Raw genomic sequence first — 20,833 nt, forward strand, 5'->3', positions numbered from 1 at the left:
TGAAAGTCCTTGAACCAACCCACAATATGGCAGTTCACAGTGTTACAGGCAGCGTGATCTCAGTGTTCTAGCCAATGGGCTTAGTAGTTGGGGCGTGTGGACAAGGCATTGCAACCAATCAGAATGCTTCCCCAGGTCACGTGAGCAGCCATGAATCGTATAAATAGCCACGTACCACAGCCATAAAGTGAGCAAGAGTTTGAGCTCACATTGGGTGTACGTCTTGACTCTGGCCAATTTCCTACAGCGTGGACCCTAAATACCAACAGCTGGGCCCTTAAAATGATGCTTTGGACCCCGAGGGCTGTCTTTGCTGGGCTCCCAGGACTTCCTCCTGTTCCTCCCCCAAGCACTGGGTCAGACAGGTGATGGCCCACCAGCCACCCACGTGCTCTCCCACCAGCCCCAGCTGGAGACGGCCCTGGGGAGCAGTTCTTACAGGGAAGGACTGAGGCTCACGGACACTCCACCTGAAAGGGAAGAAATGGTACAACCGTGGCTGAAGAGAGGAGGGCTGCTGGGGGAAGATGCTGCTGCAGATGAGGCAGGAGGACTCACGGAAATAGTGGGCTGAACAGAAACAGAAGGTTCTAGAAACCCCCGTGGTGAGGGAAGGAAGAAAAACACGGAAACGTAGCCAATGGAACAAAATGGCCCCAGAAAGAACAATGACAAAAAACAATGCGTGTCAGGGAAGTAGAGAGAAAAAGGGATGAAAGGAGAACAAAAACCACGGGCACAGCAAGAATCGCTCTGCTAGGAGCGGGGCCAGCACCAAGGACACAGCCATCGAGGCAAAAGGAAACAGGAGGATTTTTATTTTTGTCTGAAACACTGAGAGAACAAGTGAAATAAACACAACAAATTGAGCCAAGCAGCAAAATAAGGAAGGCAGTGCTCCTAACTTTTACTACATAGAGTTAACCATAGAAATTAAGGAAAATTACATGAGCAATGGCCAGAGTTATCATCACCCAGACCCGCAGTGGATGGGGAGCCCTGTGGATGGGTGCAGCGAGCATTTGGAGACCCTGTCTCCAGGCTGGGCTGCTTCCAGGGCTCTCCCGTCTCCTTTCCCCATCCTTAGCTTTACGGGTCTGCAGTGGGAGGAGAGGAACCAAAGCGACAGCAGCCCAGTCCCATTCTCCCCTCATCCCTCTCTGCTCCCCCTCGTACCTGCTCTCCTGGCAGGGGGTTGGCTCCACTACTTCCTTCCCTGGCTTCCAGTTGAGACATTGGCATCTTGTCGCACGTACCCTCCTTCCTGGCATCTCTGGGCAGAGGTAGGCTGCCTGCTCACACCTCCCTCCTCAGTCCCAGTCCTTGCCTGGTCAGGCGAAAGCAGCTCTCCAGAAGCAACTGCCCCAGGCAACTGCTGAACAGGGCTACTTCCCTCGTCACCATGGACGGAGAACTGTGACTCACAGTGGGGCTCCCTGGGCAACACAGCTGCCTTCTGCCTGGCACAAAGGTGTCACTGACATCGGGAACAGACTCCTCAAGGCCAAAGGCCCATTAGAACCACAGAATCATCTCTCCAGCCTGCCTGCAGTGAAGCATCCTCGCTACCCAGCTCCATCTGTGGGGATGCATCCATCTTCTGCAGGACATTGTCTATCTGAGCCAGGCAAAAATTCTGTACTTTTTAAGGTATGCACACAGTAAATTCAAACGAATCTTCCAATTATCAGTCTAATCCTTCCAGATTCTGATATTTACATGAAATAAATTCAGAAGAGTATTCCAATTCTCAGACAGAAATTCTGAATTTTCACTGTGTGCACAGCGTCAATTCAGCCACAAACTCCAACTATCAGTCAAATCCTTTCAGGTTCACAAAGCTGTCTGTAACAAATTCAGAATAACACTCCAATTCTCAGACGAGAATTCTGTGTGCACAAAGTACATTCAACCAAGCCCTCCCATTATCAGCCAAATTCTGTAACTTTCAGATATATACCAGCATTAAATTCACAGGAGTAGTCTAGTTATCAGGCACAAATTCTGGATGTTTAACTGTGTGCACACAGTAAAATCAACCGAATCCTCCAATTATCAGTCAAATCCTTTCACTTTCCAGTACCTGTCAGTATTAAATTCAGAACAATGAACAAATTCTCAGGCAAAAATTCTCTAAATTTAAACGTATGCAAACAGTAAATTCAACCGAATCCTCAATTGTCAGTCAAATCCTTTCACATTCAGATATCTACCTGAAATAAATTCAGAATGGTACCCCAATTCTCAAAAGAATATTCACTGTGTTCACACAGTAAATTCAACCACGTCCTCCAATTATCAGTCAAATCCTTCAAGTTTCAGAAAGCTACCTGTAATAAATTCAGAAGAATACTCCAATGCTCTGACGAGAACTCTCTATCTTTATACTGTGTGCACAAAGTACATTCAACCAAGTCCTCCAATTATCAGCCAAATTCTGTAACTTTCAGACATATACCAGCATATACCACACAGTCCCTCGCCCGTCCGGGCTCAATCACACGGAGCTGCTGGTAACTCTCGGTCCTGCCATGGATCTCCATAGGCTGCAGGGGCACAGCTGCATTCTCACCACGGCTTGCAGAGGGGTCTCTGGTCTGTTGCTTCTCCTTCCTTCCTCCTTCTCTGGCTGAAGGGTCCGCGTGGTCGCCTCCATCTCGTGTCACTCTTACAGCTCCTGCCTCGCATTTCAAATTCCCGTCCCCTAAATAGTGCTGGCAGAGGCGCCAGATTGGCCCAGCCGGGCCAGAGCAGTTCTTACAGGGAAGGACGGAGGCTCACGGACACTCCACCTGAAAGGGAAGAAATGGTACAACCGTGGCTGAAGAGAGGAGGGCTGCTGGGGGAAGATGCTGCTGCAGATGAGGCAGGAGGACTCATCACTGCCTCTGGGATTAGTGCAATGGCAGCGCTCAGCCTGGAGGAGGCTGAGGGGAGCCAGGAGCACTCTCTGCCACTCCCTGCCAGGAGGCTGCAGGGAGCTGGGGGTCGGGCTCTGCTCCCCAGCCATGAGCAACAGCCCAAGAGGAAAGGGGCTGGAGCTGCCCCAGGGGAGCTTGAGGCTGGAGCTGAGGCACAACTGTGTCTCTGAGAGGGGTGTCAGCCCCTGTGCCAGGCTGCCCAGGGAGCTGGGGGAAGGCCCAGCCCTGGAGGGATCCCAAAGCTGTGGGGCTGAGGTGCTGAGGGCCAGGGGTTAGTGGAGGCTGTGGCAGGGTGAGGACAGGGTTGGACTCCAGGAGCTTCCCGGGCTTCTCCAACCCAAATGATTCTGTGGTTCTAATGGTACTTTGGCCTTGAGGAGTCTGTTCCCGATTTCAGTGACACCTGAAAGGCCGCTGCTGCCTTTCCCTGCTCTCGCTCCGTGCTGCGGCTCCGCAACTGGCGCCTGGCCTGAGCCCGGGGCACAGCCAGCCCAGCTCTGCCACCGCTCACCCACAGAGCCCCGCCGGCAAACAGCCAGGCCAGGAGCAGCCCCAGGAGCCGTGGGGCCAGGGCCGAGGGGCCACTTTGTCACTCGGGGTTGCAGCCGCACACACACAGCCCCCCCGCTCCCAGCTTTCCCTGGCAAAGGGAGACAAGCGGGGCAGAGACGGGCTGGGTGACACGGAAATAGGGGGCTGAACAGAAACAGAAGGTTCTAGAAACCCCCGTGATGAGGGAAGGAAGAAAAACACGGAAACGTAGCCAATGGAACAAAATGGCCTCAGAAAGCCCTGTGGATGGGTGCAGCGAGCATTTGGAGACCCTGTCCCAGCAACTGGGGAGTCCCACGCAGTGGGTCCACTCCTAGGGGAGGTCTCCAAAGGCACCGCAAGAGGGTCCAGCTCTTTTCAAATCAACAATGTCACATCACTTCAATGTGAAAGAACACCTTTCATACGAGGAAAGACTGCGGGAACTGGGGCTGTTTATTCTGGAGCAGAGGAGACTGAGGGGGGATCTTATTAACATTTATAAATATCTAAAGAGTGGGTGTCAGGAGGTTGGGACATCCCCCTTTTCTATAGTAGCCGGCAACAGGACAAGGGGTGATGGGATGAAGCTGGAACACAAAAAGTGCCACTTAAACATAAGAAAACACTATTTCAGCATGAGAGTGACGGAGCCCTGGCACAGGCTGTCCAGGGGCGTTGTGGAGGCTCCTTCCTTGGAGGTCTTCAAGACCCGCCTGGACGTGTTCCTATGCGGCCTGGTCTAGGTGAACCTGCTTCTGCAGGGGGGTTGGACTAGATGATCTCTAAAGGTCCCTTCCAACCCCACCATTCTATGATTCTATGAATGTGGGAGTATCTGGTTTCAGACGCCGTTGAGATCCCCGGAGCTTGGCCAGGGCTCAGGGAAGAACCAAGGAAGTCTCTCGACCTACTGGGCTTTGATCATCTATTTTCACACATGGCCTTACAGTCTGCCCCCAAACAAGCACAAGAATACGTTCTCACGGCATTTATCTTCACTAATAACTCTATTCTGTCTAACCGACATCTGTCACTAATATAATCCTACATTTAGGTAATAGCCATAAAGGCATTGCCTCTTGTTCTTCAGTCCATTTCTGCTTATCTCTCGCAGCTACAATTTATGTCCCAAGAGCTGGAGATGGTGGACTGGGGCTCTATGAAACCCTGGAACCTTTCCAGTTTCTGCCTTCTATCCGGGTCTCTCTTGTTATGCCATCCTCCCATGAACCCAGACTCGAGAAATGCACGTGTACTTTGGGCTTCCCCAGTTGCTCATCACAAGAACTTTGACGGAGGAAAAAGCTCTGGAGATCTGTGTGTTCAGTGAAGAAAGAAAAGGAAACGGAGGTGTTCAGAGCAACAGTGCAGCCACATCTCCCCCTGCCAGCCCTGCTCCTGCTCAGGAACAGGCTCCCCAAAGCAGCTGGGCATCCTCTGCATGCCATCCTTGGGACTACATCTCATCCTTGGCACTGCATCTCCTTTTCTCGGCCCTCTGCCTCTGCTGCTTGTTCTGTGCTGACAGAGAGGCCCAGGAGGGGCTGTGATGCGTAGGGCAGCTGCTGGGCAACTCCACGACGCTCCCCTTGTCCCCTCGGCTCGCCTTCCCCTGGCAGCACGAGGGCAGGGGAGAGAAGGGGCTATGCTGGGAGGAGAGGACACTGTCCCATCCGCCACAGGCCACAAGATGGAGCGCTGGGGCTGCCCAAGGGCTTTTGGCACCGGCCACCCCTCTTTCTGCAGGGCACAAAGGCCTTACTCTGGTGCAGTGTCTGCGTGTGCAGCTGGCTCCGCTGAAGGCAGCGGCTGCAGCCAGGGATCTCTCGGAGCTTGTGCTCCCATCTGCCTGGTCCTGCCCGTGTTGCCCTTTTGCTGCCACTACCACACGCTGCTCAGCCCTCAAAACCCCACCAGGTCTCTCTCAAAGCAAGCCAGTGCCCAGGGAGCCAGCATTCACACCCTCCCTGCTGTGGACTTGCAGGCAAACCTCTTTTGCTCCGTGCCACCTCCCCCCCATGCCCAGACCGTACCTTCAGAGAGAAGGGCTGAATGGACTCTTTTGCCACATCATAGATGAACGAACCGAGCCAAGTTTCCTCTTCACTTTCAGCCTCAAATCCCTCGGGAGCAAAACAGAAGGAGAGAGCTCAGACTCAAGTCGACAAAAAAGGAACGTTTGTATGTGCTGCACCAGCCCTGCTACCTACCCAGCCTCTCCCGGGCAATAACCACAGCCTGGTGCTGGCTGGGGATGGGCTCAGTCTCCACCTTGAGCTTTGGTCAAGAACCCAAGAGGGGCTTTGGCCACAATAAGTCCTGAGAGGGTGAAACCTCCTGAGCCCTTGAAGCACCTGGCTAGGGCACTGCAGTGCTCAGGAAAGAGCGAGGCAGCAGCCTCAGAGGGGGCACAAAAGCAGGAGAGTCCCTGCCACGTCCTCGTAGGGCCAGATGCAGCCAGAAGCCCCCAGCACACACTTACATAGACAGCCAGGCCTTTGGGAGCACTGCTGGCAGCCACAGACAAGGAGTCTTCCTCAACGATGTGCTGCACAGCGATGGCAGTCAGGTGGACTCGGGCTGGCAGCCTGATGACAACGTGGCCAGAATGCCCTGGGAAACACCAGCGCTTGCCCTGGGAGACATCCATCTGCAAAGCAGCACAGGAGAGCAACGAAACAGGAGTGAGTGCTGGGGCCAGCACAGCTGCTCGTCTGGCCTGGAGCACAGGAGCTGTGTGCTCTGCTCCAGCTCCAGGAGGAGGTGCCTGCCAGGAAACGGACAGGAGCAGGAGGCATCTTCCCTGCCTGCCAAAGGGACTCTGCCTCTTAGGGGAAAAAGCAGAAACATGGGCTATGAAACCCTCCTGGTCAGGGCCCCCGCCTCACGCCTCCTGAAACAGCAGCAGTAGGTTTCCAGCAAGCCCTGCCCTGTGTTGGAGCTTTGGCTTCAGGAACCTCATCAATGCTGTGGGCCTCCACAGTACCACAGGCAGGCAAGCAGCACTGATGGCTTCTGCTACAGTACCTGCAAGATGGTGTCAGGCTCATCCTCAGTGCACCTTCTGTTCAGCAAAAGACTGTAGCCCCACTTCCATCCGCACCTGTAGGTGGGGGAAGTTCTCTTCATGTCAATGGTGGCACCTGTGAGGAAGGGAGAGCAGCTGACTGCGAGAGCCACAAACCAGGATGCCTCGGTGCTCCTACATCATTCTGAGGCAGCTGAGCAGCTCCAAGCCTGTCACTCCTGTCCCTGTGGCCACAGTGGTGAGGTCCCCCTGCTGCACAGGGCACTGCCAGCAGCCATGTCCCTGGTGACTGCTTCTCTCCCAGCAGCCCAAGGACAAAGTCTGAAGGTGCTGGGAGACAGCAGGCGCCCATGTGGGTGTCAGCAGACCAAAGCTGAGGGCCTGCTGCACTGGCAGCAAAGGATGACCCAGCCAGTCCCCTTCCAACTGCCCTGGAGAGGAGCAGAGTCCCTCCATCAGCACAGGAACTTGTGTGGGGGCAGCAGCAGGGGCACACACGGGCTGAGGGCAGCAGCGGGAGGGAGTCCGAGAGCCACGCTGCCACAGCCTTCCTCTTGGTCTGCAGAGAGCGTATCAGCTCCCCTACTTTTGATAGCAGTGCCTGGAGCACAGCCTCCCTGGAGCTTGCTGCAGCCAGGCACGGGGCAAGGAGACGGGGCTGCTTGTGTCCTTACCCAAGCTTTTCAGGGCCCAGTCAGAATTCATCATGTTGACATGAAAAGACATCTCCAGTGCTCCCTTGTCATCTTCCTGGGAAAGCCATGAAGGAACACAGACAAGAACCACATCAGCAGGCTGCTCAGCGTGCCTCCTGGCACCCAGAGATGCAAAAGGTCAGTGTCAGCAAATGCGAGGCAAGCCTTGTCCACGGAGCTGACGGACTCACTGCTGCTGACTGGTGCCACAAAGGCTGAGAAACTCTGTCTGAGGCTGTGAGGTGGGTTGACAAGGGTCCCCACACCCTCGTGCCCACCCTCCACACTCGCCAGGTCAGCTAAGAGACGTGCTCAGGCCCTGCAAGCTATGGCTGGCCCTCTGAGCATGGCTGGCTCTCACCCCTGCCTCAGGGGCACAGCCAGAGCACCAGCACTACAAGGGAAAGGACGTCAGGAGTCCCGCACTGGCCTGCAGCAGCCCATTAAACTAGGCCTGCAGAAGGGCCTGTGCAGGGCAGAAGCTCAGCCAGCAAGGCCCCAGCTGCTCCCTTGCAGGTGTCCATCCCATCAGTGTCACCAACCTCTGTGCCTGCCTTCGCCTGCATCCTCCACGCTGACAGCAGAGTCCCACAGTAAATGCCAACTGCAATGGACATCAGCAAGACATAGTTATTTGCCTGGGGTTGCAAGCAGTCCTGCACTCACCTTATCTCCTCCCTGTTGCTCTGGGCTGGGACAGCAGGTTGGCTGGGGAGGTGGGGAACGAGGGCTGCAGAGAGGGGCCACGTGCCTCTGCCCGGGAGCCATCAGCCCAGGCTTCAGGGGCTGTACAGCTCTGGGCTCCAGGTGTGCTCAGGGCCCCATTTCCCCATCCACTGAGACCAGGCTGCAGGGGCCAGGAGAGGTAGGTACCTCTCCATCACTCCCCTGCACGGCCCCTCTGGCAATCTCTAGTTCAGGCTTGAACATACATAGGCCCTTCACTCCCAGACACAGGCTGAGCCCAGCACCAAGAACCTGTTTTCCAGGGCTGCCTTGAACCTCTGGTTCTCCAGGGATGTCTTCAGCCTGAAACAGAGGGAGTCTTGTGGCCGTCAGTGAGCCAAGGCTGGAGCAAACAAGCAGGTTTCCCTTTCCAGGCTGAAAAGCCAGTGTTTTTAAAGCCTGCTGCTGACAGAGAGAGCTGGCAGAGCAGCACTCAGGAGGAACACATTCTGTCCTCACCCTTCAGCAGTGCCAGCAGCTCTTCCCCAAAGGAAGGGCTCCAGGAGCACCTTCCAAAAGCCATTGGCAATCATGCTGGGAAGCAAAGAGGTCAAGCAAACGTGGAGAGTGCTTTTCAGCACTGCTGAGCTTACCTGCATCTTCCTGGGCTCTGTGGCACTCTGCCACCGGCTGCTCTGGAGCAGTGTCCGAGCTGGGAGCTAGTGGCAAGCTGACTTGGGTCTCTACACTGATGAACCTACGTGGCAAGATGACTTCTGCCTCTACATTGCTTACCCTAGGTGGCAAGTCGAGTTCAGTCTCTACGTTGATGACCCTATGGCAGGAGGAAAAAAACAGGTTCAAGTTGCCCACTGTCCCCAGGCTGTGTGAGCCAAGGCCTTTGCCAGAAGCTGGCCTCTGGAAGCCTCCCAAGAGCACATCCCAGCTGTAGAAGAGAGAGGGCAGCAAGGCTGGGCTGCTTCCAGGGCTCTCCCCTCTCCTTTCCCCATCCTTAGCTTTACGGGTCTGCAGTGGGAGGAGAGGAACCAAAGCGACAGCAGCCCAGCCCCATTCTCCCCTCATCCCTCTCTGCTCCCCCTCGTACCTGCTCTCCTGGCAGGGGGTTGGCTCCACTACTTCCTTCCCTGGCTTCCAGTTGAGACATTGGCATCTTGTCGCACGTACCCTCCTTCCTGGCATCTCTGGGCAGAGGTAGGCTACCTGCTCACACCTCCCTCCTCAGTCCCAGTCCTTGCCTGGTCAGGCGAAAGCAGCTCTCCAGAAGCAACTGCCCCAGGCAACTGCCGAACAGGGTGGGGCTCCCTGGGCAACACAGCTGCCTTCTGCCTGGCACAAAGGTGTCACTGACATCGGGAACAGACTCCTCAAGGCCAAAGGCCCATTAGAACCACAGAATCATCTCTCCAGCCTGCCTGCAGTGAAGCATCCTCGCTACCCAGCTCCATCTGTGGGGATGCATCCATCTTCTGCAGGACATTGTCTATCTGAGCCAGGCAAAAATTCTGTACTTTTTAAGGTATGCACACAGTAAATTCAAACGAATCTTCCAATTATCAGTCTAATCCTTCCAGATTCTGATATTTACATGAAATAAATTCAGAAGAGTATTCCAATTCTCAGACAGAAATTCTGAATTTTCACTGTGTGCACAGCGTCAATTCAGCCACAAACTCCAACTATCAGTCAAATCCTTTCAGGTTCACAAAGCTGTCTGTAACAAATTCAGAATAACACTCCAATTCTCAGACGAGAATTCTGTGTGCACAAAGTACATTCAACCAAGCCCTCCCATTATCAGCCAAATTCTGTAACTTTCAGATATATACCAGCATTAAATTCACAGGAGTAGTCTAGTTATCAGGCACAAATTCTGGATGTTTAACTGTGTGCACACAGTAAAATCAACCGAATCCTCCAATTATCAGTCAAATCCTTTCACTTTCCAGTACCTGTCAGTATTAAATTCAGAACAATGAACAAATTCTCAGGCAAAAATTCTCTAAATTTAAACGTATGCAAACAGTAAATTCAACCGAATCCTCAATTGTCAGTCAAATCCTTTCAGATATCTACCTGAAATAAATTCAGAATGGTACCCCAATTCTCAAAAGAATATTCACTGTGTTCACACAGTAAATTCAACCACGTCCTCCAATTATCAGTCAAATCCTTTCAGTTTCAGAAAGCTACCTGCAATAAATTCAGAAGAATACTCCAATGCTCTGACGAGAACTCTCTATCTTTATACTGTGTGCACAAAGTACATTCAACCAAGTCCTCCAATTATCAGCCAAATTCTGTAACTTTCAGACATATACCAGCATTAAATTCACAGGAGTAGTCTAGTTATCAGGCAAAAATTCTGGATGTTTCACTGTGTGCACACAGGAAATTCATCCGAGTCCTCTAAATATCAGACAAATTCTTTCCGTTTCAAATAGCTACCTGCAACAATTCAGAAGAGTATTCCAACTCTCAGGCAAAAATTCTGTATGTTTGTGTGCACACAGTAAATATAACCAAGTTCTCCAATTCTAAGTCAAATCCTTTCAGTTTCAGATAGCTGCCTGCGATAGATTCAGTAAAGTACGCAGGCAAAAATTCTGTATGTTTAACAGTGTGTACAAAATCAATTGAACTGAAACCTCTAATAATCATTCAAATAATTTCAATTTCAAATACATACCAACATTAACTTCAGAAGATATCTCCACTTCTCAGGCAAATCTTCTGTATGTTTAACTGTGTGCACATGGTAAATTCAACCGAGTCCTCCAATTATCTGTCAAATGCTTTCAGTTTCAGATAGGTACCAGCAATAAATTCAGTAGAGTACTCCAATTCTCAGGCAAAAATGCTGTATGTTTAACTACGTTCTCACTGCAAATTTAACTGAGCCCTCCAATTATCAATTGGATTCTTTCAGTTTCAAATAGCTACCAGGATAAAATGCAGAAGAGTACTCTAACTCTCGGGAAAAAATTCAGTATGTTTAACTATGTGCACAACATGAATTCAACCAAGTCCTCCAATTATCACTCAAATCCTTTCCATTTCAGATATCTAACTGCAATACATTCAGAAGAGTACTCCAATCCTCAGATGAAAATTCTGTATGTTTAAATATGTGCACAACATAAATTCAACCAAGTCCTCCAATTATCAGTCAGATTCTTCAGCTTTTAGATACATATACCCGTATTAAACTCAGAAGAGGAGTCGGGTTATCCGGCAAAAATTCTATATGTTTAACTATGTGCACACAGTAAATTCAACCGTATCTTCAATCATCTTTCAGTTTTAGATAGCTACCTGCAATAAATTCAGCAGAGTACTCCAATTCTCTGAATAAAATGCCATATGTTTAACTCTGTGCTCACAATAAACCCATAGAGTCCTACAATTATCAGTCAAATCCTTGCCGTTTCACATAGCTACCAGTACTGAATTCAGAAAAATAGTCCAGTTATCAGGCAAAAATTCTGTATGTTTAACTGTGTATCAGTCAAATTCTTTCCGTTTCAAATAGCTAACTGCAACACATTCGGAAGCGTATTCCAATACTCAGGAAAAAACTCTGTACATATAACTATGTGCACACAGTAAATTCAAGAAGTCTTCCAATTATCAGTCAAATCCTTTCAGTTTCATATAGCTATCTGCAATACATGCAGTAGACTACTCCAACTCTCAGGCAAAAATTCTGTATGTTTAAATGTGTGCACACAATAAATGCAACTGAGTCCTCCAATTATCATTAAATTGTCACATTTTCTTATAGCTACCTGCAACAAATTCAGTACAGTACTGCAATACTCAGGCAAAAATTCTGCATGTTCATCTGTGTGCACATAGTAAATATAACCAAGTCCTCCAACTATAAGTCAAATCCTTTCCGTTTCAGATAGCTGCCTGCGATAAATTCAGAAGAGTACCCCAATTCTCAGGCAAAAATTCAATGTGTTTATGCACAAAATATATTCAAAACAATACTCTATCAGACAGAAATGTCTTAATATTGACAGATCTGCACACAGTAAATTCACCAGACTGCTCCAATTATCGGACAAATTTGCTGTATATTTAAATCTTTGCACACAACATACTAAAAGGAGCACTCGGTCAGACAGACATTCTGTAAGTTTCAAATGTGTGTTCAAAATAAATTCTACAGAGCGCTCCAATTTTCAGACAGAAAATCTCGACATTTTAGATGCTTGCACTCCATAAATTCAGCAGACAGTTTCTCAGGCTGATATTCTGTATCTTTAACTGTGTGCACACCATACATTAAAGGGAGTAACCGATCAGACAGAAGTTCTATAAGTTTCAGGTTTGCTCAAAATATATTAAATGGAGTGATCCAAATTTTCAGAGAGAATACCTTTAAGTTTGAGATACCTAAACACAATGAATGCAAAAGACTACCCTAATTATCTGACAGAAAGGTTGTATAGTTAACTGTAAGCACACAATACATTCAAAACAGTATTCCATTTATCAGATGAATCCTCTAAGATTCTACCTGCAGTTCATTCAGAAAAGTACTCCAATTCACAGGAAAAAAAGAATTCTGTATGTTTGGCTCTGTGCACACAATAAATTCCACCTCAAAGTCCTCAAATTATCTGTCAAATCTTTTCAGTTTCATATATCTACCAGCAATAAATTCAGAAGACTAGTCCAATTATCAGGCAAAAATCTGAATTATTCCCTTTGTGCACACAATAAATTCAACAGAGTCCTCCAATTAACAGTCAAATCTTTTCAGTTTTAGATAGCTACCTGTAATATATTGTCCTGGTTTAGGCCCCTCAGGGAACAAAGACCACGATTAGCCTCGAGTAGGGAAGAGGCTGAGAATTGCTCAAGGGCAGGGAGAGCTTAATTGCCGCTTAAGGTTCAGGACAAAGCAGACCAGGCCACTCGGTTTGGGGAAGAAAACAGAGAAACAATTTAACGCAACATCGACTAAAACAAACCCCAAAAAACCCCAAAACATAACCAAAATGAAACAACACAGAGTGATACATCAATGAAGAGTCCAACCAGCCTTTTGAAGAACACCTTCTTGCCACCCCTCCCCTCTTCCCGGGCTCAGAGCCCTGATCCCGGGGCTTTTACCCTGTCCCCCCCGAACGGTTCGGGGGGGCAGGCAGTGGGGGTTTCAGTTAGCCTGTTCCCGATAGCTTCTGCCGTTTGTCCCTCCTCAGGACGGGTGAACTCCACACCAGTCCTCCCTGCGAGTCCGTGGGGTAACTCACACGCATGGCAGCCCTGCACGGGCTGCTCCGATGCCCACTGACTCCAAAGGCTGCAGCTCGTCTCTGCCTCTCGTGTGGGGCTGCTCTGCGGCGTGCAGGCTCTCCAGCACGGCCTGGGCCATGGCCCCTCCCCACACAGTCCCTCTCCCGTCCGGGCTCACTCACACGGAGCTGCTGGGAACTCTCGGTCCTGCCATGGATCTCCAGAGGCTGCAGGGGCACAGCTGCATTCTCGCCACGGCTTGCAGAGGAGTCTCTGGTCTGTTGCTTCTCCTTCCTTCCTCCTTCTCTGGCTGAAGGGTCCGCGTGGTCGCCTCCATCTCGTGTCACTCTTACACCTCCTGCCTCGCATTTCAAATTCCCGTCCCCTAAATAGTGATGGCAGAGGCGCCAGATTGGCCCAGCCGGGCCGGAGGTGGGTGTGAACCCAGGAGCCGGGGGAGAGTCCGCAAACTCTTTACCGGGTCTTCAGTGCAACCCGCTCCCCCTGTTACTAAGCCAAAACCTGCTCCTTGCTAAACCAGAACATATATTCAGACGAGTACTCCAGTTATCAGGAAAAATTCTGTATGTGTAACTATGTGCTCACAGCAATTTCTTTCTCTAATTATGAGACAGAAATTCTTCAAAGTTTAAGATGTGTGCTCACAATAAATCCAACAGAATACTCCAAATATCAAAAAGAAAACCTTAAACTCTCAGATATGTGGAAACAATAATTTCAGCAGATTGCTACAATCCTCGGACAAAAATTCTGTATGTTTAACTGTGCGCACACACTAAACCCAACAGAGTCCTCCAATTATCAGACAAATCATTTAGGTTCCAGATGTATGTAGACAAGAAAGTTAGCAGACTGCTCCAACTTTCAGACAGAAATGCTGCATGTTTAACTCTGTGCACACAATATATCAAAGGAGTCCTGTATCAGGCACAAGTCTTAAAAGTTTCAGGTGTGCTCAAAATATATTCACCAGAGTGCTCCAATTTTCACACAGAACATCTTTAAATTTCAGGTATGTGCACATAATAAATTCAGCACATTACTCCAAATCTCAGACAAAAATTTCTGTACATTTAACTGTGTGCACACAACAAATTCAGCAGATTACTCCAATTATCCCACAGAAATGCTGTATGCGTTGCAATGTTGCAAGCAATATTCATTCCAAGACGTACAGAAGCTAGGTAATGCACATACAGAGACGTGCGCAGGCAACGTAGTGCAACCAACAGAGTTGACTCAAAGCCACTTTGCTTTTGCTAGCTACTTATATGCTGCTTCCACCTCTGCCATCATCCAGGTCCAAACTGATTACCTTGCAGCACCTGTTTCTGAAAATTGGAAGTAGCTTGCCAGCTGCATTAACTTGTCCCTACCATGTTGATTCAAGCTGGCTGGTCCAAGTCATATTTGTACCTACAATTCCCTCCTTTTCCTTTTTGGACCAGCCAGCCTTCAGCAACACATTTCAAAATTAAAGGTACATGAAGAAACTCTGAGTATTTTTACCCATGGTCATGAGTTTACAACAAAAAGTCAAAACCAGCTACATCACTGAACAATTTAACATAGAAATCTATAAATTCAAAATAAACATAATCTGATATCTGTTGCTAGGAGGGACGCACACTGGCGAGAAGGGATGAGTTCTCTGATGTTTCTGTTTCCTGAATGCAGTTTCGAACTTTTCTTCAACTTCTTTAGCATGCTTATCTGTGAGCATTACCCGTGAGCTGGAAATAGCTCTTCATCTGTAAAAACACACCATTTTTGCTTTGAAGTTTCCATCGGCCATCTTGTTAAGTTCTTCCATTTTTCTAATGAGATACAGGTTGCTGGAGGAATTTGCAGCAACATACGCGGCGCCACCATTGAAAGGTTTTACATTTTAATAGGGTTGTGGATTGAAGGTGGATTATTTGGAGGATTGTCTTTTCCATTGGTCTTACAGTCATTAAGTCCTTTTGGTTGATATGGCTTGATCCACTTTGCCAGATTCCACCGGGGACCTTGATCTGTAACAACACAAGCATAGCCTCTTCCACACGTTAACAGATCTGCAGGTCCTTGCCACTCTCCAGTAGCGGGATTCTTATACTAAACTTTAGGTTTATTAGTAAAATCCATTAATCCCGACTCATTTGGTCTAAATGTGTTAATGCTGGCGGTTCATTCTGGTTTGCCACAATTCTTAGATGATGCATTGTATTAATGGCTTTCATAAGTCTATCTTGAGGGTTCACCCTCTCTTCCCTTGCTTTTTTGTTTTCCTAGCAGTCCTTTTAAAGTTTGATGAGTGCATTCAATAATGGCTTGACTGGTAGAATTGCCTGGGATTCCAGTAGTATGTTTGACACTCCATAAGTTCAAAAACTTGTGTTATACTGGCTATATGTCCCGAGCCATTATCAGTTTTTATCTCTCATGGAACTCCAAGGACTGCGAAAGAACTCCTCCAATGTCTTCTAACATCTGGAGCTCATTAAGGTGACATCTTTAACTCGGTGCACATAATATATTCAAAGGAATACTCTATCAGACAGAAATTCCTTAAGGTTTAGATATGTGCACACAATAAATTAAGCAGAGTTCTCCAATTATGACAGAAATTACGTAACTTTAAGATATGTGCACACAGTGAATTCAGCAGTTATCCAATTATCAGAGAGAAATTCTTTAAAATACATGTACACAATAAGTTAAGCTCAGTATTCTATCAGACTCACCAAAACTGCTGCAAATCTGCTGGGGAAGAAAAACTCATCTACACAAAGTCAGAAAGTAGAGACATCCTTAATTTGATGATGCACACTGGAGAGAGGGGATCACTTCCAAAGAACAGCTAATAAGGCACTGGAATTAACAAATACTTATCCCCAACATTCTTCTGTTCTTTATTACTCTGCATAAAAGCCTGCTTAGAATTGTTCATTAAATTTACCCTTTACCTTGATGAGTTGTTACTTTTACACGTTACATCACTCTAATCAATTGGTCCCTTATTACACAAGTTAAACATATTCATAAATATTTAAAAAATGTAAATATGCAAGACTCAAAAAAAACCCCAAGAGAAGTCTAACAGGACAGCTAGAAAATTAGACAAAACAGGAGAGCAGGATGATGCCAACCCTGCCTTCACACCCACGGATTTTTCCTGCCTTCAACTGAGCCCCCAGGGGACGCTCCGGCCTTCTGCACCCTTGCTCTCCCCAAAGCCCAACTCCAACTTCAACAGTCTCACAAGTAAGAATCTCCCAGAACAAAAGAACCATCTGGCTTCTCTGCCCAATCGCATCTCACCGCATTGCTCGGTACCCACACTCTTACCTCAGCCTTCACTGGAGCTCAGAATATTCTGCATACACAATTCAGAAACCTCCAAACCATCAGAGCACACACCCAGGACCGTCTCAGGAGCAGAATGAATTCCCAGTGGAGCAGCTTTGGCTCATATACCCCTGGTCACACCAGGCATTTACCACCCACACTTGAGCAGGGGAGGAGTGAGCTCTGAACTTTGAACTTGCTGTCCCTCTTTTTGGTTTGTTTGGAGCTTTTTATCCACTTCCTCATCCCCCTCGCTTGTAAAACCCTCTTTTTACATTTACTTTCTTCCCTTTGACAGCTTTCAAATATTCCTTCTCTCAGTGTACTCACTGCTTTGACATTCTCTGCAAACATTTTACTCTGTCATTGCCTTCTTTCATTGTTTCTGTTTCTTTCAGGCATTAAAATAATTCTGTAAAACATCAGATGGAGTTGTGCAAAATCAGGACTAACTCAGATTGGCTACAAACCATACTATGGCACACAAACACAGCCATATTTTCTGAGGGCAAAAAAGTCCTTTTAAGGGAAACAATTTCATCTTACAGTTAAAAAAAAAAAATCTACCCTATGTTAAAACAACCCTACTTTCAATTTATGGCAAAACCCCCTTATCGTACTGCTGACATGTTTTCAAAGAGCCGCTCAGCTACTGGCCACGTCCTCCCACCCAGCAGGGATGGGGAGGGGAATCCTGAGAAAAACTAGGGGGATGGGATAAGAAAAATGTTATCATCTTCAATCCCCAGAAGAAAGGACACAGACTGGTGAAACCTCACACTCAGCTTCCTCCTGTACCCTGAGCAATGTGTGGGACATGGGGTGACATTTACCCCATTCCAGACCAACTGCCATAGTTTAGGCCCATCAGGGGACAAAGAACCACTATTAGGCTCAAGTACTAAAGACCTGAAAATTGCGAAAGGGCAAGGAGGGCTTAATTGACGCTTATGGTCCAGGACAAAACAGACCAGGCTACTGGGCTTGGGGAAGAAATCAGAAAATAATTTAAACCAACACCAACTAAAACATAACCACAAAACCTCAAAACATAACACAAAACAACACAGAGTGGTAAAATGATGAACAATTTAAGACCACCTCCTCCCCACCCCTTCCCTCTTCCGGAGCTCAGAGCCCTGATCCCAGTGTCTTTCTCTCCTCCCCCCACTGAACAGCCCAGGGGGGCAGGGAATGGGGGTTTCAGTCAGCCAGCTCCTGGTGGCTTCTGCCATTCATCTCTCCTCAGGGCAGGCGGCTCCACGCCAGTCCTCCCTGCACCTCCGCGGGGCCCCTCACACGGCAGCCATGCACGGGCAGTTCCAACTGCAACAGGCCTACTGCCCAATGGGCCTGCGGCAGAGATGCTGCCTCCAGCCAATTAAGAGAAGCGTGGCTGCCATGAAGCGCAGCTGTCGTGAAGCACTGAAAAGAACAGAAAAATGAAAGACAAGACAAGAAATTTAAAAAAACCCACTCTTGTTACAAGAGAGGAGTGAAAAAGAGCAGTGAAGAGCAAAGAAAGAAAAAGAGCAAGGCAAGGCAGAAAGGCAGCGAGGAAAGCAAGTGTGGTGAAGGAAAGAAGGCAAACCTGTAAAATGCAGAGGCAGCAAACTCAAATGGACACAAGAATGAAAAATTTATACCATTAGGTCTCTGGGAAGGCCAGACATGTTAAAAAAAACAGGTAAGGATAAAAGCAGACAGGCTGTTACTAACCATTGCAATTAAAGGAATAATTTCCAAATAGTGGCATTTCCCTAAAAAGGAGATGTAGGCAGGGACTACAACTAGGCACAGAAAGAACATTTAGAAACCAATTAGCTTATTAAGGAGCAGCTTCGGGAAATTAAAAAAGAGATTAAAAAAACTAGGAAACTATGCCAGGAAACTAAAAGCCATAGAACAGCGATTTTCCAAGAGGCAGCAGTAAGGGAAAGCAAGAAGGAATGAAGAGAACGAACTAAAGGTCGGCAGCGCCGAGCACCAGGTCCCGCGGCGCCGCTCCCCCAGCGGGCTGCAATAGCGGCCGGAGACCACAGGATGGCAGCGGCGAGCGCCTGCTAGGGTAGCGGCCAGTGCGCATGCGCAGCAGGAGTCCCGAGGGGGCGCGCCAGGTGTCCCCAGGAGGCGGGCACGGGACGGGGCTGCGAGCGCCTCTGCGCATGCGCGGAGCAGCGCCATGGGGGACAGCGGAGGACGGGACGTCGCATTCGCTCCCCGCCTGTTTTTAGGGCTTTTCCACCAGACGGTCACTGCGGCCGTTTGTCCTTTGGCACTGGACAACACGGGCTGCTCTCAGCCTGGTGCACCGGGGAGCCCCAAAGTCTCCTTTTGCAGAAGGCTGCGCCATACCAGGCTGGCCACAGGATGGACCGCTGGTGCTGAACATCTTTCATACGAGGAAAGGCTGCAGGAGCTGGAGCTGTTTAGGCTGGAGGAGATTGTGGGGTGATCTTATTAACATTTATAAATGTCTAAAGGGTGGGTGTCAGGAGGTTGGGACATCCCCCTTTTCTATAGTAGCTAGTAACAGGACAAGGGGTGATGGGATGAAGCTGGAACACAAAAAGTGCTACTTAAACATAAGAAAACACTATTTCACCATGAGAGTGACGGAGCCCTGGCACAGGCTGCCCAGGCTGGGTGTGGAGGCTCCTTCCTTGGAGGGCTTCAAGACCCGCATGGACGTGTTCCTATGCGGCCTGGTCTAGGTGAACCTGCTTCTGCAGGGGGGTTGGACTGGATGATCTCTAAAGGTCCCTCCCAGCCCCTACCATTCTGTGATTCTATGATTCTATGGTAAGACTGCAGGAACTTGCGCTGTTTAGACTGGAGGAGACTGAGGGGAGAGCTCATTAATAGTTACAAATATCTCACTGGTGGGTGTCAGGAGGTTGAGGTAGCACTTCTTTCGATGGTATCCAGCAACAGGACAAGGGGTGATGGGATGAGGCTGGAGCACAAACAGTTCCATTGAAACACAAGGACAAACTCTTTCCCTGTGACGTGAGGGAGCCCTGGCCCAGGCTGCCCAGGGAGGGTGAGGAGGCTCCTTCCTTGGAGGGCTTCAAGACCTGCCTGGACACATTCCTGTGTGACCTGATCTAGGTGATCCTGCTTCTGCAGGGGGTTTGGACTGGATGATCTCTAAAGGTCTCTTCCAACCCCACCATTCTATGATTCTATGATAAAAGGAAACAGGATGATTTTTATTTATGTCTAAAACACCGAGAGAACAAGTGAAATAATGCAGCTAAATAAGCAGCTGAATAAGGAAAGCAGTGCCCCTAACATTTACTACATAGGTTAGCCACGGTAATTAAGGAAAATACACGAGCAATGGCCAGAGTTACCATCACTCAGACCCGAAGTGGCTGGGGAGCCCTATCCCGGCAACTGGGGAGTCCCACGCAGTGCGTCCACTCGTAGGGGAGGTCTCCAAAGGCGCTGCAAGAGGGTCCAGCTCTTCTCAAATCAGCAACGTGACATCACTTCCAGTGTGGAAGCATCTGGTTTCACACTCCATTGAGATCCTCCTCAGAGCTTGGTCAGGTCTCAGGGAGGAACCAAGGGAGTTTCTTGACCTATTCAGTTTTGATCATGTATTTTCACATAAGGCCAGACCCCTGGATTCATGGCCTTGACAGTCTGCCTCCAAACAAGCACAGAAATATATTCTCATGACATCTATCTTCACTGGTAATTCTGTCTATGCTACATCTGTCGCTAATCATCATACATATCTCACTAATAGCCTAGAGGTCAGCTTTACTTTGGGGCCTGTTGCTCAGGCCTCAGCATTTCAGTTGGTCCTGTGGCCTACAGGCGAACCCTCACAACATTTCTTTTACTGTTATAATCTTAAATTTAGGTAAGAGGCATAAAGGCATTGCCTCTTCTTCTTTAAACCATTTCTGCTTTTCAGTCAGAGGTACAATTTGTATTCTCCTGGCTGGAGATAGTGGGATGGCTCCATGAAACTGTGGAACATTTCTAGTCTCTACTTTCAGCTGAGTCTCTCTGATTTCACCGTCCTCCCACGTACCCACACTCGAGAAAGGCACGTGTACTTTGGGTTTCCCCAGTTGCTCAGTACAAGAACTTTGATGTTGGAAAGTGCTCTGGGAAGCGGCGCTTTCTGTGAAGAGACAAAAGGAAATGGAGTTGTTCAGAGCAGCAGTGCAGCCACATCTCCCCCTGCCAGCCCTGCTCCTGCTCAGGAACAGGCTCCCCAAAGCAGCCGGGCATGCTGTGCACGCCGGCCCTGCTGGGGCTGCGTCTCCTTCCCTCAGTCCTTTGCCTCTGCTGCTTCTTCTGTGCTGACAGAGAGGTCCAGGAGGGGCTGCGCCGCCTAGGGCAGCTGCTGG

At 48.8% G+C, this 20,833-nt stretch overlaps 1 protein-coding gene across 3 annotated transcripts; it reads right to left on the minus strand.

The window, feature by feature from the left end:
- Positions 1-451: 451 nt before the first annotated feature.
- On the minus strand, positions 452-11,490 carry LOC133624876 (SUN domain-containing protein 3-like). 3 transcript variants are annotated; one of them, XR_009818175.1, is made up of 9 exons: positions 8,950-11,490; positions 8,498-8,679; positions 7,721-7,782; positions 7,158-7,233; positions 6,483-6,598; positions 5,938-6,105; positions 5,489-5,578; positions 1,177-2,792; positions 452-470 (listed from the first exon to the last, which is right to left on the minus strand). XR_009818175.1 is itself a non-coding variant. In XM_061989727.1 (8 exons), exons 1-8 carry the CDS (start codon positions 9,042-9,044, stop codon positions 2,778-2,780), a joined length of 804 nt encoding a protein of 267 aa, XP_061845711.1. In that variant the 5' UTR covers positions 9,045-11,490; the 3' UTR covers positions 877-2,777. The 3 variants fall into 3 exon arrangements, 2 of the variants coding, with proteins under 2 accessions (XP_061845711.1, XP_061845725.1); XM_061989727.1 differs by lacking the exon at positions 452-470 and having other exon boundaries at positions 877-2,792; XM_061989741.1 differs by lacking the exons at positions 452-470; positions 1,177-2,792; positions 5,489-5,578 and adding an exon at positions 5,723-5,774.
- Between the last annotated feature and the right edge of the window lie 9,343 nt (positions 11,491-20,833).

The sequence above is a fragment of the Colius striatus genome, chromosome 1 (genome assembly GCF_028858725.1).
Source record: "Colius striatus isolate bColStr4 chromosome 1, bColStr4.1.hap1, whole genome shotgun sequence".
Classification (NCBI taxonomy): domain Eukaryota; kingdom Metazoa; phylum Chordata; class Aves; order Coliiformes; family Coliidae; genus Colius; species Colius striatus.

Excerpts from the sequence above, each read along its gene's own strand:
- LOC133624876 (XM_061989727.1), bottom strand. The coding sequence starts at position 9,044 with ATGCCAGGAAGGAGGGTACGTGCGACAAGATGCCAATGTCTCAACTGG. Across the intron at positions 6,599-7,157 it reads CTGGGCCCTGAAAAGCTTGG|GTGCCACCATTGACATGAAG; the intron begins GTAAGGACACAA and ends CCTTCCTCACAG. Across the intron at positions 5,579-5,937 it reads CCAAAGGCCTGGCTGTCTAT|GGATTTGAGGCTGAAAGTGA; the intron begins GTAAGTGTGTGC and ends TTTGCTCCCGAG.